The following is a 23,937-nucleotide window of genomic DNA, read 5'->3' as shown; positions in this document are numbered from 1 at the left end:
GTTGCCAGGATGTGAGCGGAGATGCAGTCGCGCTCCACTGTTGGGTTCCCTGTCACCAGCCAGGCCACGAGGGCCAACCCCCGCCCCGGAACCCTCCATGTTCAGGTGTGAACGAGGCAGAGGCAGTCGGTCGCCCCTAGCCCCGGGTCTGTCCGGGAGTGCAGGTGGCCATCGGCCGTCGTCGTGGTGGCTCGGGTGGCCCTGGTCCCCCCCACCCCTGGCGCCCCGCTGACTGCCCCTCCCGATTGCACACCCACAACCGGACAGTCCTTGCCACGAGCCGGTGGGTACGTCCCCGCCACCAGCAGCCCCAGCATGGCCGGGAACCCACGCCCCCAGGAGCCCCTCTGACGGGGCCGCGTCCTCCCCGGAGGGACATGTGCCGGGGCCGCTGCCCGATGCCGGCACAGACAGGCCTTCCTTCCTGTTAGTGTCAGGACCCCACGCGCCCGTCGCCCCACGTGTGCAGAACGAGGTGGTTCGAAACGGCAGGCCGGCGGCTGCCGCCCGGTGCTCAGCAGCCTGCTGCGGGGGCATCGGGCGGCTCCCGGTCACGCGGGGCCCGTTTCCCACGCAGGTGAGATTGATAAGGAGCAGGTGCAGAAGCACGCATACCTCAACGTCGTGGGCATGGTGGGCTCCATCGACAATGACTTCTGCGGGACGGACATGACCATCGGCACCGACTCCGCCTTGCACAGGATCATCGAGGTCGTTGACGCCATCATGACCACCGCCCAGAGGTAACGCACATGCGGGGCCCCGGGAAGGGCATGGGGCTGACACGTGCTGTGGTGTGGACGTCCTCCGTGTCGGCCCTAGGAGGTTCCCCAGATGGATGTTCTGTGCTGCGGTGTAGACATCCATGTTGGCTCTGGAAGTTTCCCCAGATGGATGTTCTGTGCCGCGGTATAGACGTCCCTGGGCGTTCCTGGTGGGTGATCGGATACAGCGTTGCTCCTGAAGGTCCGAAACCAGAGCTAGAAAACTGTTTCCTGTTGACTTTTATCTTCGACTTAAAAAGTTACTACTACCCCCAATTTTAGAAAAAATGACCCCAACGGGACCCCAGCAAGGTCCCCATGGGAACAGCAGGCCAGCCATGGCTCCGGGCCTGGCTCGGTGGGCACTCGAGGACACTGTGGGCACGGGAAAGTGCCGCTTCCCGTCCGTGATCCAGTGGCTGTCAGCACCTGGGGGCCACGGAGGCGGCCGGCTCACTGTCCTGCGTGTGCTGAGCAATGCGGCAGGTGCCTGGGGGTGTGAGCGTGTGTGGGCAACACGCTGGGCGGGTGTAACCCTGAGGCCCCTTTGCCCATACAACCTCGAGATGCTAGCACAGTGACACCTGCTTGCTTTGGCAGAGATCGGGCCCTCTGGATGCTCAGCTGTGTGCTCTCATCATGGGGCAGGTGCCTGCGGCCCACAGGGGCAGGTGCCATCATGGGGCAGGTGTTTGTGGCCCATATGGGGCAGGTGCCATCACCAGGCAGGTGCCCACGGCCATCACGGGACAGGTGCCATCACGGGGCAGGCGCCCACGGCCCCCAGAGGACAGGTGCCATCATGGGGCAGGTGCCCGCGGCCCCCAGGGTCCAGGTGCCATCACAGAGCAGGTGCCCGCGGCCCCCAGGGGCCAGGTGCCATCACGGGGCAGGTGCCCACGGCTCACAGGTGTCCTCCGACATGAGGCAGGCTTTCTGCACAGCTGGCAAGGAAAGCACATGCCTCTTTGCCTGTCACATGGGCTGCGTGGTGGTAAATGGACGTTTCCTTTGTCTCTCTTGCAGCCACCAGAGGACCTTTGTTCTCGAGGTTATGGGGAGACACTGCGGGTACGTACGCGTCGCTGCCTTGGCGTGGCCCCTGGAGAGCCCTGCGCCCCACAGCACCGATGCTGCCCGGTGGAGCCCACGGTCCCCGATGTGCGTCCGCCCCGGTGGCCTCCGCGTTGTGGTTCCTGGCGGCAGCCTGACATGGCCACTGCTGCTCCGGACAGGTACCTCGCCCTGGTGAGCGCCTTGGCCTGCGGTGCCGACTGGGTGTTCCTCCCGGAATCGCCGCCAGAAGAGGGTTGGCAGGAGAACATGTGCATCAAGCTCTCAGAGGTAACGTGCGTGTCCCTCGACGGCCGGGGCTGCTGGTCCCACCGCCCGACTGCGACGCGTGGCGGCCTGGGGGATTCCCTGTTGGCTCGGGGTCACACAGGTGGAGACTTTGTGGTTCTGGAGCGAGTCCGAGCGGTGTTGTGGGATGTGCGTGACCTGGCTACCCGTGTGTCCCCAGCAGCGGGTGTGCGTCAGGCGGGGTGGGGTTCCCGTGGCTCTGACCAGGCCTCTCCATGTGTGGCCCGTGGTAGCCTGTGTGCCCCGCTCTGTGTCCCCGGGGGACAGCTTCCCGGGGGACGGCTTCCCGGGGGACGGCTCCGTGGGGGGTGTGCGAGGTTCGCTCCCAGTGCAGAAGCCCCGGCGGGTGCTGCATTTCCCTCCCGTGTCATCACCATCAGCGGGTGGCCCAGGCGAGTCACGGATGTATTCAGCAAGCACACGCGCTCTGCGTGCTGGGAGACCCTGCCACCACCTTCCAGGTGACAGGGTCCAAGAGAGGCGTTTGGGGGACGTACCGAAAAGCTTTGCTGACCTTCAATGAGGTGGGGAACTGCTGGAAGGCCCCGTGCGCTTGGGGCCGAGGCTTGGCGGCTGCGGACGGGTCAGGGCACGCGCGCCCAGTCCCTGGGATCACTGACCACGTGCTCAAGCCGCTGTGCTGTCCTGGTTCTGGCTGGGGACGAGGGCAGCGCTCCCCGGCGGCCGCGGCGGGGCCATGGCTGCCTGACGGGGTGGCACTGGTCTTGGACGGTACCTTTGTGTGGCCTGAGGATATGTGCTGAGTCTGCAGTCGCAGGGACGCTCCCGTGGTCCCACTCCTCAGGGGCTGTGCCTGTGCCCGCCAGCTGTCCTCCCGCCCCCGTGATGCCCCCGGGCCTGGTCCAGGGCCCCTGGGGTCAGGCCAAGTCCTGCAGGCAGCACCCGGAGACGAGGAAACAGGCCCGCTGCACAGATGTGCACGGGGGTGAAGGTGGGGTGGAGGGGGGAGGGGGTGCGTGATGGTGGAGCTGGGGGGAGGGGGTGCACAGGGATGGAGGTCGGGGGGTCAGGGGTCGAGGGTGCACGATGGTGGAGCTGGGGGGACAGGGGAGGGTGTGGGTTGGGGGAGGGCACACTCGGTGGTGGAGGTGGTGGGGGGGAGGGCGCACACAGGGTGGAGGTCAGGGCCTGTGGCAGGGCTGACACCCTATTTGGGTTTAGGAGCTGAGCTTTAGGTGCCCGTTGTTGCCGTGACCGCATGGTCTCGTCTGCAGACTCCGTGGGTTTCAGATCCATGCGTTGCCGTCCGCGGGGACGGCAGGAGCGTGTTGCGTCCCTGCCCCACGCGGGGCCGAGCCGAGATCACCGCGTCTGTAATGAATTCTCATTGCTCACTGCGAGTCTTCCTGAACATGTTGTCAGGCCCGGGCCCTCGCCCCACGTCCCAGGCATTTCCACATGAGGGTAGGCGCCCCGGGCCTAGGGCTGGTCTTGGCTTCACCCCCCAGAGGGGCTTTGGGCTCAGTGCCCTGCGTCCGAGTCCTGACTCCCCACGGGCTGTGGGTCCCGCTGCTGCCCGAGCGCTTCCCCGAGCACTGCGGGGGTGGGGGGGTCCAGGTGCTGGGCACCTGTGGGGCCAGGGGCCTATCTTCCCGCACGGTGGAGAGGACGCTATTCCTCTGGGAGCCTCCGGAGAGTGTGGTGTGTGGACGCTGTGGCTCTGGGGCCCATCCCACGTTCATGGACACGTCACAGCCACTCTGGAAGCCACAGCTTTACACCTTTTAGAAAATACTTGTGACCAGCAAGTTCTTCGAAGTTGAGCATGTTTATGTCTATTCAAAGACAAACCAGCGAGCACGTGATGCCCGAGGAGGCACTGGGTGGGCCTGCGTGGAACCACCCCCTGGGTGACGTGCCCCGGGTGCCACGGGCAGGGGCAGCTTCAGGCACTGGCCGCTCTGGGGCCCACGGCCTCCACGGGAGGGGCCGTGACGTGGGATGTGATGGAGAGCAGACGGGCCGAGGAGGATTTCTGGGCGCTGCTGGGTGATGGCCGCTGGGCCCTGTGGGGCGGCAGGTGCGGGTGTGGGTGCAGGTGCGGGTGCAGGTGTAGGCGCAGGTGTGGGCGCAGGTGCGGGCGCGGGTGCAGGTGTGGGTGCAGGTGCAGGTGCAGGTGTGCCCCTCCGCCGTCCCTCCCCACCCTCCTGACTCCTGCCTCCTGTGCTCCCAGGCCCTGTGCTCTGGCCGTGGGGGCTGGGAAGTCCGGCCTTCCTGGATAGGTCTGCAGGGGGGTGGCGGGCTGCGCTGGCTGCTGGAGGAGCTTGGAGGCCTGGCCTGTGGTATAGATGCGCTGCGGGGGCCCAGGGCTGAGCTCACTGCCTCCTTGGGCCGGATGGCAAAGGAGCGCGGCCGCGCCTGGGGCCATGTGTCCCTCCTGCCGCCTCCACCTACCCGCCTAGGTAGTCGGAAACCCCGCTTGCGAAATCCGGTGAAGGTTTCCCCCTGGACAGAGGCCAGCTCGCCCAGGGCAAAGGGCCCTGAGCCTGTCTGTCGCGGAGATGGTTTGGGGGTTGAGGCGGCTCATTTTCTGCTTCCGCTAGAACCGTGCCCGGAAAAAGAGACTGAATATCATCATCGTGGCCGAGGGCGCCATAGACACCCAGAATAAGCCTATCACCTCCGAGCAGATCAAGGAGGTGAGTGTGTCCGTCGGTTGCGGTTCTCCTTAGCGGCCAGCTGGGGACGCAGCCTCCCGTGGCGCGCGGGGTCCGCCCTTGGAGCGGGTGTGGTCATCACGAAAGCGCTTTCTGTCCTTCCTGGGGTTTGGAGATGCTTCTGTAATGACTCCAGACTCTAAGCTTGAGTCTTAGGGTCGCGAATAGTCCCAGAGGCCCGAGGGAGATGGAGGGGGCGGAGGGCGGGGTCCCAGGGGTGGGCCGTCCACTTGGGCAGGCGACGGCACACATTCCCGACAGACAGACACACAGACACACAGACGGGAGGGCTGCGGCGGAAGCCGTCCCTCACGGCCGAGGACGCCGTGCGCCTGGGTTTGCAGCCTGGCATCCGGGTGTGGCCAGTACCAAGCCCGGGGAAGGGGTCAGGGCAAAGGTTCTCCTTCCCCCCCCGGGACGAAGCTGAGACGGACGGGGTCATGAAGGGCAGAGCGAGGGGCCCCCGGCTTCCGCAACCCCGGCCTGCTGTCCTCCTCCTGCGAGGACGGTGGCGTAGCCGCTGGTGGCGTCCCTCGCGTGGGGCGACCAGAGCGATGGTCAGGGAGATGTTTCCGTTTCTTTATTTTTGATCACCTTACTTATGTTCGTTTGCAAGGCAGGACAGGCCAGGATTTTATTTTTTGGTAATAAAGACATTCTTTAAAAAAAAAAAAAAGCTCAACATTAAACCTTCTAGGAAGTGAAGATTGGAAAATAGGATTTGTTTCCACGTCAGTGGGAAGCAGGAGGGGGAGGGGAAGGATGACTGCCCCTCGCACCCTCTTGCAAGCCGAGCCCCTGTGTTAACGCTCTGTGTCTCCGCAGCTCGTGGTCACCCAGCTGGGATACGACACACGGGTGACCATCCTTGGGCACGTGCAGAGAGGAGGGACTCCCTCGGCCTTCGACCGGATTCTGGTGAGGATGCAAATGGTCAGGTGCCCTCCCTGGGGGCGAGAGGGGACAGTCTGTGCCTGCGCTGGGGTGGCCCATCCAGGACGTGCAGACACTGCCCGGCCCCCAGTCTCGCAGATGCAGGGAGACCCCAGACCCGGGGGCCGAGGGTGGCCGGGACCCCGGGAACAGAGCCCCCATGTGGTTTGTGCACGCAGGCCCTGGGGTCAGCAGAGGCCCAAGCCAGGAGGACGGGAGGCAGGGAGGCAGCTGGAGTCTGGCTGAGTAATGGGGGACAGGTCTCTGCCCACAGATCCACCTGCTGAGGGTGCGGTCGTGCATCTGTGGAGTGGGGGCTGGGTGTGGGGGTGCTGCTGCCTTGGCCTTTGACCCGGTCTGTAACCTTCGTGATTGTCCTTTCCAGGCCAGTCGCATGGGGGTGGAGGCCGTGGTTGCCCTCCTTCAGGCCACCCCGGAGACGCCGGCCTGTGTGGTGTCGCTGAGCGGGAACCAGGCGGTGCGCCTGCCCCTGGTGGAGTGCGTGCAGATGGTGAGCTGCAGCGTCCACACGCTCGCCGTCCTGTCTGTAGTCTGTGGCTGGTCGGTGCCACGTGGGTTTCCACAAGCTTCCCCAGGACCTGGGCGGCCCCCAACGTGGGGCGGGAGGTGGATCTGGGACCTCCCGCCCGGCGTTGCTGGCCGCGGCCTCACATCCCTCTTAGTGGCCTGAGCCGGGCGGGCCTGGCTTGTCCCTGGCAACCGCCGGGCGGTGGCAGGTGTCGGGCTGGCGGCCTTGGAGGGTCGGCGTGCGGGAGGTGGCCAGCACGGCGGCCCATCCACAGGCGTCTGAGCCTTGACACAGTCTCTCTTGCATGTTTGTTTGAAGACCCAGGACGTGCAGAAGGCCATGGACGAGAGGAGATTCAAGGATGCCGTGCGGCTCCGTGGCAGGTGACCTTCTGTAGGGCCCTGCGTCCCTGGGGCCTTTGCTGCTGCGGGGCTGCTGAGATGTGCTCCGGGGCTGCGCCCCTTCCGGCTGCCGGGACGCGATGGGTAGCCGGGGGCACGCGCTGGTTTGCTGTCTGTTCTGGCCGGTGGGGTGGAGGAGAGGTTAGCGCGGTGACAATGGAAAGTTGCCCAAGGATGGTGTTTTGAGAGACACTCGGGTGTACGAGAGACCAGGTTTCTCGGCCGCGTACACGGCACGCTCCTTATGTAACGGAATACCGGGGCCTTGGCGCGGGGTGACGCCAGGGCCTGCTGCTTGCCCCGAGCGCCCCAGGCAGGTGCCTGGACCGTCTGCATCTGGCTCAGGTGACCTCCCAGGGGAGCCCTTCTAACTTCGGCCTGTGGCGCCCTGTCCTTCCAGGAGCTTCGAGACCAACCTGAACACCTACAAGCGGCTCGCCATTAAGTTGCCGGATGATCAGATTGTGAAGGTAGGGGACACCCCCCCACCGTGTTCTCCGCGGACCCTCCCCCGCAGCCTTCGGGGCCGTGCGCCTAGCATGTGCCCGGGGCGTGGGGTGGGGATGCACCGTGCCCTCTCATCTTGCAGAGCAACTGTAACGTGGCCGTCATAAACGTGGGGGCGCCTGCCGCCGGGATGAACGCCGCCGTGCGCTCGGCCGTGCGGGTGGGCATCGCCGATGGCCACAAGATGCTCGCCATCTACGACGGCTTTGAGGGCTTCGCCAAAGGCCAGGTGAGGCCCCGGGGGATGTCGTGGGAAACAGGAGCTGCCTTCCCAGCCTCACACCAGGGCTCTGTCGGGTGGTGAACACAGCCGCTGCCCTCGGGGATGACTTGTCTGGGGCCGCGTCCTGGGCCCTGCCCTGACGCTCAGCGTGGAGCACGCTACGCGGTTTTCTCCAGGAGCCGTAGGCAGTGGGGCTCGTGGGCTCCGGCCTTAGGGGGGGAGGGGACCTGGGACGCTGCAGGCCAAGTGCATGAGGCCGGCAAGCACTCGGACAGAAGCTTTGGTGGAAAATGCGAACAAACGCATGTTGAGCGCTTATTGCATACACTTCCTGCTCCTACGGGATGCGCACACGTTAACTCGTTGAAATCTCATGGTAAACCCGCAGTATTAGCCCCCTTCTCCTTACGTGGAAACTGAGGCACAGAGACACTGGTGAACATGACCTGGGTCACGGGCCACAGCGTGCCCCGCGGGACGACATTGGTTGTCTTACCTCCCGGCAATGCAGAGTCCTTACGCCTGGGAAGCTGGCTCCAGGAGAAAGCACAGCGCCCTCTGCGGGCAGGGGTGCAGCCTCGGGAGGCGGAGCACAGGGTGTGGGCAGCGAGCAGGGCCAGCGCCCACAGGGCACAGAGCAGGGTCCGCCCTGGGACCCTCAGACGCACGCCCCTGGGAAGGGGGTCTCAGGCTGGAGACGGAGGCGCCGAGCTCGTGGCCACGAGGGTGTGCCGGCAGGGCGGGGGCAGCGCCAGGGCACTGGGGTTGGGACAGTGGGCTCAGGGGGCCCAGCAGCGGGGGTTTGGGGGGCGCAGGGGAGAGGTGGAAGGGGCGGGGGCTTGTAGGTGACTGGGAGGACTTGGCTTTTGCTCGGGGAACACAGGGTTTAGGGCAGGATGGGGACAGGTGGAGGGGTCGCGGGACGGCCTGGGGGAGGCGTCCGGGGAGCAGCCGGGCCGTAGGGAGCATGGGCCGAAGACGGAGCTGGGGGGAAATCGGCAGAGGGCACCCCCAGGGCGCCGGTTGGAGGATGAGACTTTCGCCCTGAGGAGCGAGGCGGGAGGGGCCCCAGGAGCGCGGGTGCACACCTGGCTGGCTGCCGCTGGGTCCCTCGCGTCTCCTCCAGCCTTATTGAAGGGGCAGTCTTTTACGTAGACCAAGACGCACCTGATTCCCATGGGTAGAGCGTGGCCACACCTGGGTCTGCTGTGCGCGGCGGGACGTGGGGGGCGGGCTTCACCCCGGGGCCGCCCGAGCTGCTCAGTCTCGTGATGGGGGCGGGTCCCTCGTTGGTTGCTTCCCATGAGACCGTGTGTGTGTGCTCCTCAGGTGAAGGAAATCGGCTGGGGGGATGTCGGAGGCTGGACCGGCCAAGGAGGCTCCATCCTCGGGACCAAACGGTAAATCCCCGGGTCCATCCTGCCCCGTGCTCAGGAAGGGGGACCCCCATCGTAGACCAGCAGCTGCCCCTGTTCGCTCCGGGAAGGCATCCCAAAGGGCGATGGCGTGGGCTCCCGGGCCAGCACCCCCCGCCAGAGCCCTGGGTCGTGCTTGGGGGGTCCCCGAGGTGTGCCCTGGGGCAGAGATGAGGCCCGCGACGTGGGGGCTGTCCTCCCGGGGTCCTTGACCGCTGGGGCTGTGCAGGCCCCGTGGTGGGTGCAGCAGGGCCCCGCAGAGCCCAGCCGGGGTGCTGTGTGGGCCGCAGGCTCCCTTGGGAGCAGGAGTGTGCATCGTGGGCCCCAGGCCCCCCACCACCTGCGCCCCCACACGCGGCTGCTGGTCCCTACGCGTGGGCCCTGCTAATGGTTCTAGGTGGTAGAGCAGGAGAGGCGTGAGTGGGAGCGCGTGGGGCTTCAGGTGGGCGCAGCTCGCACCGAACTCCAAATAGGAAGTTTCCGTTCAAATCGTTACTGCGAATGTTCACACGCTGTTTTGGTGCAGTTTGTGTTCTTTCCCGATGAGGCAGTAGGATTCTTTTAGGTCTGGCTGCCGCGCGTTTCTTCCCATCTATTGATGGAGCGATTGATTTTTGAGTACAGCGGAGCCTTGCTTCCCTGGCGCTGCTCCTGGGGACCGCAGGCCAGGGCGGGGGGGGGGTGGCTCGGCAGGGCTGGCTGGCCTCACGTCCCCCCCAACTGCCTCTAGCACGCTGCCCGGGAAGTTTCTGGAGGACATCGCCCAGCAGATGCGCACCCACAGCATCAACGCACTGCTCATCATCGGCGGGTTCGAGGTACGTCCCCGTGGCTGCCCCTGTGGGCCCCTTAGGACCGGAGGGCTGGGGTGAGCTGTGCGCAGGCTTCCGGGTGGGGTGGGGGCACCCCTGGGCCCCGGGAAGCTGCGGTGGGGCGCTCCCCTGGTGGCAGCCGCTGACCCGGGAGCCAGAGCGGGATCCCCGTCCAGTGCGTCCCCGCCCGGCATGTTCTGTGGCGTTTCCAGGGGCAGGAACGGGCGTCCCCCTGCAGCTGAGGCCCGGAGCCAGGACAGGGCGGGGCATCCCGTGCCCGTTGGACACCATTCCTTAACGGGTCTATTTAACCAAGATCGGTCCCATAGTAACTTTCCCATTTGCTTTGAAGAAAACGTTAAGGACCTCCAATAACACGACCCTTGTGGACAGGAGACATGGTGTCACTTCCCTGTGACCCTAACGCCTTACTGTGTTTTTAACGGCCCCTTTGCACCCCTCCCACCTCCCCCCCGCCCCCACCCCTGCACACTGGCTGACAGGCCTACTTGGGCCTGCTGGAGCTGTCAGCTGCCCGCGACAAGTACGAGGAGTTCTGTGTCCCCATGGTAATGGTCCCAGCCACTGTCTCCAACAACGTGCCCGGCTCCGATTTCAGCATCGGCGCGGACACCGCCCTGAACACCATCACCGACGTAAGTGGGCGTGGCCAGCAAAGCAGGTGCGGCAGACACTAACCCAAGGGCGCCTGGCCCACTTTTATCTGCCAGCGCACTAGAGACCGGAGTGACACCTGGGTCTGTTTCCAGAAAGGTCTTTTTTAAAAAAAAAAAAAAAAAAAAAAAAAAAAACCTGATGATTTTAATCCAATGCCCAGAGCTGTGGCTTCTTGCCACCTCTTCTCCTGCCCCGTGGCCAGGATGCCGTGTGCCCGCTAAGGCCCATCGAGTGACAGGGAGCATCTATAGCTCAAGTACTTGTGTATTAGGGTTTTGTGATTTGAATACTCGTTAAAGTCAGTGTAGTTTTTTTTTTTTTTTTTTGTCGGGGCCAAGTTCACTTCACTCCTGTGACGTGATTTATTGTGATAAATCCTGGGTCTGATGGCCGGGCATCAATGTTTGAGGTCTTGTGACTTTGTTCACCGACCTGAGTCCCTGTGGCATCCATCCTGCGTCTTGCCACAGGGCAGTAGCAGGACAGACCTGGCCCGTGTTACCACGCGTGTAGGCCACGCTGTGGAGATGGCGCAGGAGCTTCAGGTACGTTTCTTCTTCTTTATAATCTGGCGTCTGAACTTTTGCCGCAGATTCCCCAGTATTTTTCTTGTGAATGTTGCTCTCGGATTTTCCTCGACCCTGTGGGCTCAAACCTGTCTCTAGTGCCGGTACATAAAAGAAATGCTTTTTAAATAAAAATCGAATGGTAAGGAATGCCTCGCGCTTGCGTTTTTCTGTTTTGTCCTGTTTTGCTTTTCTGTGCTCCTTAAACTTTCTGTGGTTTCTTTACTAAAAAGCTCTGCCCCATGTCTCCGGGGTCTCCGCCGCTGGAGCGGCCCTGTTGGCACCACTAACCCGTTGCTGGGCCACCGCGCGCCCCGTCCTGGTGACTGTTGCTCCTGCTCTGGCCACTGTGAGCCGATTCCACTCCTGACTGGCTGCGCCTGCCGCGGGAGGGTCGATGTCCATCCCTCACTGTCCGTGACCTCACCAGTGCTTTACTGCCCTTTCCTCTGCCCTTGGCTGGAGTTTGCTTACGCACAGTAGAAGCAAGTGGAAGTTCGTGTTTCCTCGTTGTCATCTGATTGGAACCCCCGGGGTGGGTGGGGCCTGGGGGCTGTCTGGGGCCCTGGCCCCGGCTGGTGTTCGTCTCCCTGCCACATCCGACGCGCCCTCTCTGGCACCTGCCAGGCTCCTCCGCTACGAGACATGTTTTCCAGGTTATAAAGATCAGATACATGGGTGTTGCTCAAAATTTGAAAACTGAAACATGTAGGGAAGCTCTAAGTGATCCTGGTGCCTTGCTCCCTGTGGAGGGATTTGGAAATTTGTCCTGTGATGTCTTGAATTTGGTTTCTCCTCTGAGTTGCTCAAAGCCAGTTACCCAGTTATAGTGGGCAGCTTTCTGTTGGTGCTGGTGCCAGGCCCACCCTCGCTGGGCGAGTAGGTGTGCGCCGAAGCCCCAAGCCCATGGGTGACCTGCCCGGCACCGTGGTCCTGGTCCTGCCTGTGACCTGGGTGGGAGCCTGGGCGCCCGCTGCGGAGCGTGGGGAGACGGTCCTGGTGCTGTAGGGGCCCTGGTGTGGGCATGGCGTGTGCACATCCCTTGGTTTCCTGCAGGGTTGTGTTTTTATGAGCCGCAGTGAAGGCGTGTCTTCCTCAGGAGGTTCGGATCTGGGTTGGAACCCGGCAGGGCTGGCCCCAGGGGCCTGAGGTGATGGGTCACTGGGCGGTCCACGTCCCTCCCCATCTGCTCCGCAGGATCCAAGAGGCCCTCGGGGACCAGGGGCCAGAGTGAGTTCACCGTGGGTTTGTGCGCCTCCCTCAGGACCTCCTTCCCAGATGGGCCACCCGTGGTCCTGTGGCCTCGTGTCCAGATGTGGCTGTGCTGAGGGCCGAGCGCCGGTGGTGTTTGGGTTTGGCCTCCGGGGTGCGTTGGCGATGCCGAGCGATGATGCTGGCCCCCGACCTCAGCACGGCCCTGCCGCCCGCAGTGCCAAGGCCCTGGGAGGTAGCCTTGCCGCAGGGACTGTTGCGTTCCTGGGCTCCTCTGTCACTGTCCTCACGGGTGACTTCCTTCTGCCAGTGTGAACGCTCCACTTCCCGGTGTCCCTCAGAATGGACGGAGCTCTGTGCGTATCGTGCGTCGTGGAGGCTGCAGGCCCGGCCCCTTGGAGCAGGGGTCCAGAGAGCCATCCCCCCATGGCTGCATTGGGGTCCCCAGAAGTGGCACGATGCGCCCCAGTCTGCACCGAGGCTGAGGTGCCGCAAACGCCAGAGGGTGGCTGCTGCCCCGTTGGCCGCCCCGGATCATGCGGGGAGTCGGAGCCAGGGTCGTTCTCCGCGGGGCCTGTCGCCTCCACGCGCTGTGCGTTCAGAGCTCCGAGCTGTGCGTCGCTGTCCCCGGGCCTCGGGCCACAGTCCTGGTGCCGGCCCCGTCCTGGCAGGCTGTCCCATCCCCGCAGGAGGGCCTGGTGGCTTCCCGAAGATCTAAGGGAAGGAGGAGGAGCAACAGGAACCAGGACAGAGGGTGTTCCTGGGGTTCTAACCCAGGTTCTGAGGTGCCAGCCGCCGCCTGCCTGCCTGGGCTCCACGTGTGGCCGCAGACGGAGGGGCTGGGGGGTGCCCCCTTGCGTGGTGCCAGCCACTCTGTGCGCTACCTGGACAGGCCCCCACGCCTGCCCCGGCCGCCGCCCCAGGAGCGGGGTGTTTGGGGAGCACACGCCCCCCGAGGCCGGCTCCGCCTCCAGCTGTGCGTGGCCCCGCAGCGGGCCGGTGCTCAGGGCAGGGGTGGGGGGAGTCCCGAGCCAAGGGGCGCGCGTGGCCGTGGGGCGATGGTGGGGGGGTGGACACTAACGAGCACTTCCACTAACCCTGCCCTGCACCTGGCCACAGCCCATGTCCTTGGCGTCCCGGGAAGCGGGGGTCCCGGGGGCCTGAGGAGCGAAGAGGCTCGCGGCTCCTGGGCCCTCTGACGGCCCCAGCCCACCTCCCAGGCGCCAAGGACCGGCCGCCGCCTCCGGCCCCTGCTTTGCTGCCCGCCTGCTCACGCCGCCTTCCCCGGGGCCCCCGCCCCGGACACCTCCCACCTCCCGGGAGCCCCGGGGCGCCCCGCTGACCGGCCTCCCGCCGCTCCAGGCTTTCGAGAGCTCGCTCCTGCTGGCCGAGGCCCGCGAGCAGCACCGGGAGTTTTGCGTGCCCGTGTGCGTCCTGCCCACCACCATGAGCAACAGCGTCCCGGGCACGGAGCTGAGCCTGGGCTGTGACACTAGCCTCAATGTCGTGATGGAGGTAAGCGGGCCCTCGCTGCCCCGTTTGCTCCGGGTCCTTCCCGCCCCACGAGGACGGCCGGAGCTGGCCCGCCTGACGCCGCGCAAGGAGCGAGCCCCGGTCGCGGCTGAGCGGGACTCCGGCGGCTGGAAGGCGGAGGGCCCCCAGCACCCTGGCGGGGTCTCCTGCGGCCCGAGGCTCACGTGGCGGGGGGGCAGCTAGCCCGCCCCGGGTGTCCGGAGGCCCGAGGGGGAAGCTCCCGGGAGGATAGGCGCGGCCGCGGCTCGGATGTGCCCTCGGCTGTGCAGGTGGAGGCAGGCCCCGCTGGTGCCCCCCGGTCGCTGGGGTCCGTGTTGTCTGGGGTGGAGGCTATCTGGGGCGCGGTCCCCCAACACACACAGGAGGAGGGAAGGTGGCCAGGGGTGGGCCGGCTGCAGAGCCTGCAGCGCTCACCCTGGGGGCTGGAGAGGCCTGGAAGTGTGCAGCCGGGGTCCAGGTGGGGGTTCTGAGCTGGACCACGGGAAGGGGACAGCTCTGTCCTGAGCGCCCGGTGCCCCAGCCGTTACCCTGTGACGTGGCACCTGCACCTGGAGCCTTCTGCTCATTCTTGCACCAGATCCTCCCCAGGGTGGTGGCTCCCATGGGCCCCGCATGTGACCGTGGACTTGCCTGTGTGTGTGTGGCCAACGCAGCCACGGAGCACCGTGAGGTGCCAGGCGTCACCCCGCTCTGAGGCTCCCTGCGTCCGTTGCGCTTCTCCGGGGGCATCTCAGTGGCCAGATGGGATGCCCGGCCCCGCCCCCATGCTTAGCAGACCGCTAACTTGTCGGGAAGGCCCCTGTCATGGGGTCTAAGCACGGGCTCCTGGGCTCAGCACGACCCCGTCCTCACGTCCAGGTCCACGGGCTCTGCGTTAGCCCCACGCCAAGCTCCACCTAATCTCGTCGTGTGTGTCCTTAAAGCTCGAGTGTGATGATGTGTTAGTGCTGGAACCGAGACTCCACACTTGGACCATTGTGCTCGGAGAGCCGTGGCTGCCGCCGCGGGGCGTCTACATTGGGGGGCAGGGGCTGCCACCATGGATGGGGCCGACTGGGCCAGGCCAGGGACACGAGCAGCCCTGGAGTCCTCCCCGTCCCCCAGAGGTCCCTCTGCCAGCACCACCGGTGGGTCGGGGCTGCGTCTGGTGCCGCGACTTTGGTCGGCGGTGGTCTTCGTAACCGAGGGCCGTGGCTGCACGTGCTGGCGGAGGACCGGGCAGTCTGGGGGCGCTGTCCCCCATGCTGAGAGCAAGGCTGCAGTTGGAGCTGGTGCCCGACATGGGCCGCCCTGGGAGCACCCGCGGTGCTCTGCAGGGGTGCGGCGCTGGAGGGTGGTGCACGGCCGAGTCTGCTGCCCCCCTCCGGCTTTTGTGGCGGGTGTTTCCTCAGAAGACCCCCGGGGGCCTGTGTGCAGGAGCCACATCCCGTTCCTGGACGTAGCATTTAGGGTTAGGATGAGGGCGCCCAGAGCGCAGGTCACCGGGAGCTTTCAGAAGCCGACCCAAGGGACGTGCCCGTGAAATCCTGGGGTACTGCGAGGCCACGAGGGCAGCTGGAGTGAGCTGGGCGCGGGCGCCCCATGGCAGGCGGTGTCCGGGCGCGGGGGACGGTGACCACACCAGCCACGGGCAGGGCCCCCAGCCGCGGTACCTGGCCGCCCCCGCGGGGGCATGACCGTGTTCTTCTCTGTGGCCAGACGTGCGACCGCATCAAACAGTCGGCCAGCGGGACCAAGCGGCGCGTGTTCATCATCGAGACCATGGGGGGCTACTGTGGCTACCTGGCCAACATGGGGGCGCTCGCCGCGGGAGCCGATGCTGCCTACATCTTTGAGGAGCCATTTGACATCCGAGATCTGCAGGTACGGCCATGCGTCGGGGCCCCTGGGTGAGGGTTCTCGGGGGCCCGATGGGGTTGGCTCTGAGGGGCGGGCGACGGGGGTGACGGTGCACCAAGTTTCATGCGCTTTCAATGACCCCGTCACCACGTGGAGGGGCACATGCTGATGCGGGTTGGACGGGTGTCTGTGTGGGAGGGTCCGTGGTGGCTGGAGAACATCCCTGGAGTGCCACGGCCTGCCCGCCGGGGTGGCGGGACGCCGAGGACACAGCACGCAGGGTGGCACCTATGAGGCCAAGCCACCTGAACGCCTGCTCTTCCCCAGTCCAACGTGGAGCACCTAACGGAGAAAATGAAGACCACCATTCAGAGGGGACTCGTGCTCAGGTAGGGACACCCTGTCCCCACCCCTGCCCATGGAGCCCCTTCCCGGGCCCGGCTCAGGGCCGCCGTTGCACAGCGTGCTGCAGGCTGTGTACACGGGCGTACCCACAGGGTACAATGAGTCCAGGGTCACTTCGTAGTTGCTGCTAAGGCTATACCAAGTCATTTCTCTGAGGCACCGGCATGTCCAAGGAAGGGCGGTGGAGTCGGGCGGGCGTGGGGCCGGCTGGGCGCCCCCGCCGACGGCCCGCGCCTGTGCTCCCTGCAGGAACGAGAGCTGCAGTGAGAACTACACCACGGACTTCATCTACCAGCTGTACTCCGAGGAGGGCAAGGGCGTGTTCGACTGCAGGAAGAACGTGCTGGGCCACATGCAGCAGGTGTGGCCCGTCCCGGGCGCTTGGTGGGAGGCCTTGTTAGCCCCGGGGAGCGTCGGCGCGGGAGACACGGTCGTCGTCACCTCAGCATCTACTTCGCTCCGTTACGGTTCCGTTTAACAGTCCCGCCCCACTCCACAGCCCTACAAATCATGTGTGCGGGCGGGTGGGCAGTTTTCAGGCAAAGCATTGATGGGTAGAGTTGACGCCCACTGATTGGGGAAACCTGATCGAATTGGGTACGTCATTGGATAGCGGGCCTTAGTGACTGTGATGCGTGAGGTTTGCACACCATCAGAGTGCTCTGGGGGTGCTCGGCAGACCACAAAGCTGGCGGCGGGCAAGGGTGACAGGCCCGTCCTGGTGCAAGCACTGCCTCCCGGCCCCGCCGTCCTGGGTCGGCTCGTGTGCTCCCAGGGCCCCGGCTCTTGGTGCGTGCCGAGATGGTGGGCGTCTGTATTTCTGTGGGGGCTAGCCCCCAGGTGGGTCAGAACCTGATGGAAACCGGGACTGGCTCCCCTCCCAAAACAAGACAAAGTAACCCTGATGGACGATTGGAAGCTGTGAGCTGCCAGGGGTGCAGGCGGGGGTCCGGGGAGGGGGGGACAAGCACAGGGATGCGGGCCTTGGGCCGAGCTCCAGCCACAGGCCCCAACGGCAGAAGGGCAGGGAAGACGAGCAACAACAAAAGTCCAGAAACCCCACGCTGCTGTCTAGAGTGGAGTCTCTTAAGCGTGTGACCTGAATTGTGTTACGTGCCCGTACCTCCCGGAGCAATCTGCAAAAGGGGTGGGTGGGCGCGGCGCTGACCTCCCTCCCGTAACTGCCCGCAGGGTGGAGCGCCCTCACCGTTCGATAGAAACTTCGGAACCAAAATCTCCGCCAGAGCCATGCAGTGGATCAGCATGAAACTGAAGGAGTCTCCGGGCAAAGGTGCGGGGCCGTGTGGGGCGGTGCGGGGGGGTGGAGGGGCTCCTCATGGGCACGCACCCAGCTCTGGGCTGCACATGGCACGCCACGGCCTGACTGCACTTGGTGGCGTGGGGCGGGGGGGCTCCTCATCTGCGTGCACCCAGCCCCGGGCCGCACGCGGCACACCGTGGACCCAGTGCACTTGGCGGTGGTTTGGGGTGGTGGGGGGCTCCTCATGGGCACGCACCAAGGCCCGGGCCGCACGTGGCACGCTGCCGCCCGACTGCACTTGCTGCGTGACCCTCTGTCCAGGCCGCCCCTAGGTGTGAGTGGCTGGGCTGAGGCCGTGCTGTGCTCCTGCTCCGTGGTGCCCAGGTAGCTGCACGCGGGGCTCCTTTCCGGGAGGATGCTGCCCCTACCCGGGTCTCCCCGGCGGCACCTTGGACAGACACAGGGACCCTTCTTTTCAGAGACACCCGGGAACTGGCAGATGTCTGTGCGGTACCCTCCACCCCCCCACCCCCCGCCACCCCACGAGGCCTCCAAGTTGCCACCCTGTAGCCCTGCTGCCTGGGTGATGCCTCGGCAGTGGCAGGCTCCCACGCCTGAGCGGGTGTGTGTTTAGGTGTATGGAAGCCCGGGCGCGGTCCCTGTGCAGGGCATTGGGGGCCCGGCTGGTGTTGGGGCGCGGGGGCCAGCGCCCCAAGCCCTGCCCTGCATCCCCACGTCCCCGTGCACAGGCCCACTGTGGGGAGTGCAGCCTCTCTCCTCCTGTCCAGGCACCACGTGACCTGTCCCTTTCGGGCTGTCGCTGTGACATGGCAGTTTCACCATGGCCTTGAGGGGAACCTTCCAGAGCGAGGAGGGAAAGCCAGCCGCCCTCAGGCTGCCTTCAGGCTCTCACTGCTCCTGTGAGCTCTGCCGGCATTTTGCCTACCTTTCCTTTCCTGCGAACACTTACCTTATTGACTTTTTCTTGCTTTTGAACCGTATTTTGATTGCGGAAGCTTGCTCTGTTTCATGTTCTGCTCCCGCCTTGGTGCAGACAGGCCTCGTGGGGCTGGTCGTGCTGTGCAGGGCATCTCCTAGTGATGTCCTCTCAGTCTTTCTGTAGACAGTGAACATTTTTCTTTGTGGTTTGAGCTCTTTTTTGCCAAAAACACTTGGATGCGTTACTACTTTGATCCACTTGATGTGAAGTCTGAGGTCTGATTTCATGTGGATGATCCCTTACTTGGGAGCCGTTTGTTGAGAAGTCTAATCTCCACAGACCAGGTACCTGTGAACTTGGCGGGACAACCTGGGTTGTGGGGTTCATGGTTGGGCCATCAGTGTTGATCGTTGGTATCCCAGCCTTGTAGACGACTCCTGATAGCTGGTAAGGTGAGGCCCTTCCCCCGGGGCTGCTTCTGGTTTCAGCTTCTCTTGGCCTTTTGTGCCGACGCAGAAATGGAACCAGACTGTCACGGTCCTCCAAAAACTCTGTTGGATGTTTTGATTGAGGGAATTACATTTAATCAATAAATCATTTGCAGGAGGAACTGACATTTAAAAAAACATATTGTTTTTTAAAGATTTTATTTATTCGTGAGAGACCCAGAGAGAGGCAGAGACACAGGCAGAGGGAGAAGCAGGCTCCCTGCGGGGAGCCCGATGCGGGACTCGATCCCAGGACCCCGGGGTCACACCCTGAGCCGAAGGCAGACACTTAAACGCTGAGCCACCCAGGCATCCCTTAAAAATATTTTCTAATTCATGGACTCTCTCTCTCCATATATTCAGGCCTTTCCTTATCTCTTATGAAAGCGTATAGATCTTGCATGTCTTTTGCTAAGTTTATTCCTGACCTGAAGTCTTAAAAAATGTGTTGTAAGTGGCATTTTTCTTTTTTTTATTGTTGGTCTGTGGAAACATAATTTTTGTACACAGTTTGCAATCCACAACTTCCTACACACTGAATTCCAGCCCTTATTTGTGGACGTTTTGTTTCTCACAGCCATGGACGTATGCCCGTCCCGTATACAACCTTTTACTTCTTCCTTGCTACTTGTGGGCAGGTGCGTGTTGCTCCAGAGAAATCCCGAAGAGGTGCAGTGAGAGCAGAGCTCCCGTCCAGGCCTCAGCCCTGGTGGCACCGGGAATGCTTCCAGAGTTGTTATTTAACAGAGGTCTTTCTGTTAGTCACACCCGTAGGTCTGTGAGAAACTGGGGATCGTAATGCTGGTGTTTGTTACGTAGTCTTTTGATCACAAAAGGATATTTTGGGTTTCCTTCGCTATGTCATGAGACCATTTCATGAGCCAGAATGGCATGACGAAGCAATTAATTCACACAGACTCCTGAGCATCCCCAAGGCCCCAGAATCCCTCAGGACGCATGCATTGCTCACGGATGCAGGAGGCTTATCTCAAGGTTGAGCCGGGTGCTCACAGGCACAGCCCAGGCAGCTGCATGTGCAGACGCCGCCTGCAGTTCCCAGGGAAGGCGTGGGGTGGCACCACTCCCACTGCCCCCAGGACCTCGCTGCTTCTTTTTTTTTTTTTTTGTAAAACTGAAAATCCTCTCTGGATTCCTTTCAGTTGGCGCAAACAGGTACCAGTGCAGGTCTTCCGTGAAAGCGGGGGATACCCGTACACCCTTTAGCGTTGACCGAGGTGGGCACTTCCTTTAACTGATGAGCTGCTGTCGAGCCCAACCTTGCTTCCCGGGGTGCACCGCCTCCCGGGGTGGGGTGGGGGGGCTCTGTGTGCGGCTCCTGCACCGTCTCCCGTGACGGCCTCCTGCTCCAGAGACTTCCCCTCTTGTCCTGTCCCTGTCAGAAGAGTCTGTGAGACGGCAGTTGTACTTTGCTTTCTGGACGCCTGACAACTCCCCTGGGACGGCGTCGGGCCTCCTGCTTCCCTTGGGAGAGTGGACTTCGGAGTTTCCAGTGTTTCCAGAAACAACAAAGCAGCTCTGTAATCAGTTTCAGTCTGCTTTCTAGGAAATGTCCTGGCTCCCGTGGCACACTTAGCCCCCTTTACTGCAGACGCGTCCTGATCTCACTGCTGTTGCCCTGACCAGTCTGTGTGTTTAGTTTTACATCCAACCCTTGACTTAAAAAGCAGCGAGGCAAACGATCCAGCCTCATTTTAGTCTTCAGAGAGCTGACTCTGCCTCAAGGTTTGGGTGTTCTCACTTGGCCTGAGGATGCTCCTCCCCTGCCCTTGCAGCCTCCCCCATGTCCCTCAGGAGCACAGGCTTCCTGTGCTAGGTCACTGGAGCTGGTGCTTTGTGCGGAGGAAGCGGGTGCTCCCACGGCGTGTGCAGCGAGACACCTGCTCACCGCCTGGAAGCACGTTCCGGCCTGAGCTCTGGGGGCGCTGCCAAGGGCAGGTCACCGGCCCCTCTGGGTGTGAGTGTGCAGCGAGAGGGGCCACACTGTGGCCCGGGCGCCTCCTCTCTGCCCTCTGTCTGTAGTCCCAGGGCTTCAGCGGTACCGGAGCGGTGCCCACAGCCCCCGAGGAAGCGCAGTCGTGCGGCGGTTCCCTGGGCCTCGCCCCCACCTTGTCTGAGGGCCCCCGGGCAGTGCGGGGCCTGGCTTCCCGCCGCAGCTCTTCTCTGCCCCCTGCCTCCAGCAAGCCTCCGTGTCTCCCTCACCTCTCCTGTGCCCAGCAGGCCCGATTATTTGTTCTGACATTTTTTCCATCTTTTACAGGAAAAAGATTTGTGACCGATGATTCCATCTGCGTGCTGGGAATAAGCAAAAGAAATCTTTTCTTCCAACCGGTGACAGAGCTGAAGAAGGAAACCGACTTCGAGTAAGTAAACAAGCCGTCGCCGGGGGAGCCCTCCCTGCCCTGCAGGGACCCCACGTGGCTGGAGTTGGGGTCCTAACTGCTGAGCCCAGCAACTCCAGGAAGTAGCTCTAGACAAGCCTTTTAGGAGCGGGGGGGGGGGGGGGGGGGGGGGGGGAGGAATTTCTGGGAAGATACGGAGTGGGCTCACATAGCTTAGGAAAGCCGCCCTGTCGTCCAGCGCCGCGTCCGCCCCCGACGCCAGAGCCGTGCTCCGGGCCATGGCCGGCCGTCCTGACCGCCGCTCCTCCTGTCCGCAGGCACAGGATCCCCAAAGAGCAGTGGTGGCTGAAGCTGCGGCCGCTCATGAAGATCCTGGCCAAGTATGAGGCCAGCTACGAGGTCTCCGACTCCGGCCAGCTGGAGCATGTGCACCACCGAGGCCACGAGGAGCCCGCTGCCATCTAGACACCACCCGCCCCGTGCTGCAGTGGACTTCCATTTGCTGCCTGGTTTTCTAGTACTTAAGTTATTTATCGGCACTTTTCTGCGAGTATTGTCGACGTGAATACCCAGTCACAGAGCCCCTGTCCTGTCTTCTCCACCCCCTCGGGCCCCGAGACTCCAGCACGAGCTGTGTTCCGTGTTCCGTACTGTGTCCTGCTTTACCACGTGTGTGGCCAGTAGAATTAAACATTGAGCTACAATCCCAATCGTGGTACTCTATTTTTTTACACAGGGATTTAGAGCCTCGGGATCTGTGAGCCACCGTTGAGGCTTTCCCGGCAGTTTTTATGGGCAGGGATGAGTGAGCTAGGCCCTCTGCACGAACAAAGTTGTCACAAGTGTGCAGAGGGCCCTGCACTGGACACCAGCCAGGTGGGGCAACCCAACTCGAGTGAGGCCAGGGGTAGAATTAAAAACAGGAACTGGGGATGTGTTTCGAGAACAAGGTGAGTTTGGAGCCTCACTGCACACGGAGGCCGAGGCCCTCCTGCCGAGGAAGCTCATGGCTGTATAGGGGAGGACCCAGGGGAGGGCCCTATAGGGCTGTGGGCCGTCCCAGCCAGGGGGACATGGAGAGCCTGGCTTCCCTGGGCACAGGGAGCTGCAGAGTCGAGTTCCATCAGGGACCTGAGGGCGGCGTGGCCATGAGAGCCAGCGGACGCTCCCTCCCCCAAAGACAGTGGGAGAAGCTTAATGTGCTTATTAATCCTTCAGGCCGCCCATCTGTTACAGACTTCCCCAGCGTCTGTGGTGTGACCACACCGGTTTCACAAATCAACAGTCGGTTTACTTGTTTTTCAGTAAAGGCCCCAAGAACTTCTCTAGTAAAACGTCACTTAAAATAATGACTAACTCACAGGTAGGTCAGGTCAGAGTTGTCTTTTATTTTTACGTTTTAAAAATAAGTTAAGTGTTCCAGGTAAAATAAACATATCCATTTCTTAGAATAATTTGTGCATCTCTAGCATTTAATACATGATGATTTCAATTCATTTCTTCATGATTTTTCCTTCGAGGACAGAAGAGCTTGGTCTAACCGGGCTACACAAAATTTTAAGAATGATGTGAGCAAAATGTGCAGGGAACCAGTATCTTCTCTCACCTTTCCAACTAAATGAGCTCAGGCTTCATTTTCAGGAGCCTCACGTGCCCGCCGGTGCCGCTCAACCCCTGCGTACAGTCAGAACTGCTCGCTATCTTACTATCCACGACGGGTCCTTAGCAATCTCTGTGTTCTCTGGTCCAAGCAGAGCCAACCCATGTGTGCTCTTCCCAACGCCAAGGTACCTGGAAGGCAGGCGGGGACATGTCAGGGTGTTTCCCACATTAGGAGCCTTGGCGGCCACAGGGGAGCCCTGAACACTGGGCCACGCAGTACGTACTTGGTGCTCACGTTGATGAGACCCTCGCGGCTGACGGCGAAGAGCTGCTCCCGGTGCGCCTGCTTCATCTCATCCGAGAGGCCACACAGAAAGTGGTCCAGCCCTGACCATGGACACGGAAATTCAGAGCAGCTGGCAGGGGCAGCTGAGCCCATTCTAAGGGCACCCGAGGGACACACACCCAGAAGTCACGATGGTGACCTTCACATTCGCACCCAGCCTCTCCCCTCGGGTGTGGAAGCCAAGTCAGAGTGGCTTCCTCCCCCAGACTCGGGCCACCCACCCTGGGGTGCTCCTGGGGCCCCTGGGCCTCCCATCACTCAAGCTCTGAGAGGACAGGATTCCACACTCTGTGAGTGGCCAACATGAGATGTCCCAGCCTGGGTGCTGAGAAGCTCAAGGGGGACGTCTACGCATCCTAAAGGAGGGTCGGAGGGGTTTGAGGACAGGCACACAGCTCAGGGGAGCTCAGGGCAGGTGCTTGGGCAACACCACTTCTCAGGTGGTTTGTTGCTTATTCCAAATACCTCTGTCTGAAGGAGCCACGGGGGCGTCCACGACGGAGAAAACAGAAAGCTTTGCTTCGTCAATGTCCTGCTGCGTGAACCTCCCTGCCTTAGCCCACTCCACAGCCTCAGAGAAAGATTGCAGCGTCTCTGTTGAACGTGGATCCCTAGAAGGGCAGAGACACCCATGACCTACTTCACCACAGATTAAATGCACCTGATTTCACAGACATGGGAAGTCAAGTAGACAGGGAAGGAAACTCACGTGCAGAAGCTAAGAGTAAAACCCCTCACTTCCTTCAGACGCACCCAGAATAGACACATAACCCCCCACATATGGGCCAGCGAGCCCAGACGCCCTTCCTTCCTGCTCTGCTCACGGCAGCACGTGCCCCCTGCAGGTGCCGCGGAGGTACGGGTCAAAGCCGTGCTCTTGTCCTCCTGTAGGCGCAGACGCGTCCTCTAAGGGTCCCAGGACGTGACCAGGGGGAAGCAGGGAGACTGCGTCAGGGGCAGCAGCCTCATCCCGCCCCTGGGGTATTCTAAGGCATATGCTCAGAAGCCTTCTAGGAAAGGGGCGAGAAGAGTCAGGGGCCGTGACAACAAAGCGCCCAGCACCCACACTGGGCCCGACAGGAG

At 62.8% G+C, this 23,937-nt stretch overlaps 2 protein-coding genes and 1 long non-coding RNA gene across 6 annotated transcripts in view; 2 read left to right on the top strand and 1 right to left on the bottom strand.

The window, feature by feature from the left end:
- PFKP (phosphofructokinase, platelet) overlaps positions 1 to 21,616 on the top strand; it is a 43,908-nt gene extending 22,292 nt beyond the window's left edge. For 2 of the 3 annotated variants that reach the window (XM_072749644.1, XM_072749645.1), the window contains 18 exons: positions 578 to 743; positions 1,791 to 1,835; positions 2,000 to 2,108; positions 4,691 to 4,786; positions 5,630 to 5,722; positions 6,123 to 6,248; positions 6,585 to 6,649; positions 7,068 to 7,137; positions 7,257 to 7,403; positions 8,727 to 8,797; positions 9,543 to 9,630; positions 10,128 to 10,280; positions 15,312 to 15,476; positions 15,780 to 15,841; positions 16,107 to 16,218; positions 17,049 to 17,148; positions 20,825 to 20,927; positions 21,224 to 21,616. In XM_072749644.1, coding sequence (XP_072605745.1) covers positions 578 to 743; positions 1,791 to 1,835; positions 2,000 to 2,108; positions 4,691 to 4,786; positions 5,630 to 5,722; positions 6,123 to 6,248; positions 6,585 to 6,649; positions 7,068 to 7,137; positions 7,257 to 7,403; positions 8,727 to 8,797; positions 9,543 to 9,630; positions 10,128 to 10,280; positions 15,312 to 15,476; positions 15,780 to 15,841; positions 16,107 to 16,218; positions 17,049 to 17,148; positions 20,825 to 20,927; positions 21,224 to 21,371 — 1,919 coding nt within the window. In that variant the 3' untranslated portion in view covers positions 21,372 to 21,616. Of the gene's footprint in view, positions 1 to 577; positions 744 to 1,790; positions 1,836 to 1,999; positions 2,109 to 4,690; positions 4,787 to 5,629; positions 5,723 to 6,122; positions 6,249 to 6,584; positions 6,650 to 7,067; positions 7,138 to 7,256; positions 7,404 to 8,726; positions 8,798 to 9,542; positions 9,631 to 10,127; positions 10,281 to 13,442; positions 13,596 to 15,311; positions 15,477 to 15,779; positions 15,842 to 16,106; positions 16,219 to 17,048; positions 17,149 to 20,824; positions 20,928 to 21,223 lie in introns of all 3 variants that reach the window. The other variant, XM_072749646.1, reaches the window with a different exon arrangement.
- On the top strand, positions 17,598 to 18,039 carry LOC140597928 (uncharacterized). Its single transcript, XR_011999975.1, has 2 exons — positions 17,598 to 17,740; positions 17,907 to 18,039. It is a non-coding gene; the product is annotated as an uncharacterized lncRNA (long non-coding RNA).
- A 658-nt stretch (positions 21,617 to 22,274) lies between the features above and the next one.
- PITRM1 (pitrilysin metallopeptidase 1) overlaps positions 22,275 to 23,937 on the bottom strand; it is a 42,918-nt gene continuing 41,255 nt past the window's right edge. For both annotated transcript variants that reach the window (XM_072749642.1, XM_072749643.1), the window contains exons 25-27: positions 23,320 to 23,465; positions 22,793 to 22,895; positions 22,275 to 22,697 (exon numbers count right to left, since the gene is read on the bottom strand). In XM_072749642.1, coding sequence (XP_072605743.1) covers positions 22,604 to 22,697; positions 22,793 to 22,895; positions 23,320 to 23,465 — 343 coding nt within the window. In that variant the 3' untranslated portion in view covers positions 22,275 to 22,603. The remainder of the gene's footprint in view (positions 22,698 to 22,792; positions 22,896 to 23,319; positions 23,466 to 23,937) is intronic.

Source organism: Vulpes vulpes, chromosome 2 (genome assembly GCF_048418805.1).
Source record: "Vulpes vulpes isolate BD-2025 chromosome 2, VulVul3, whole genome shotgun sequence".
NCBI classification, from domain to species: domain Eukaryota; kingdom Metazoa; phylum Chordata; class Mammalia; order Carnivora; family Canidae; genus Vulpes; species Vulpes vulpes.
Note: the sequence above shows the minus strand (reverse complement) of the source record. Positions and strands in the feature narration are given on the sequence as shown.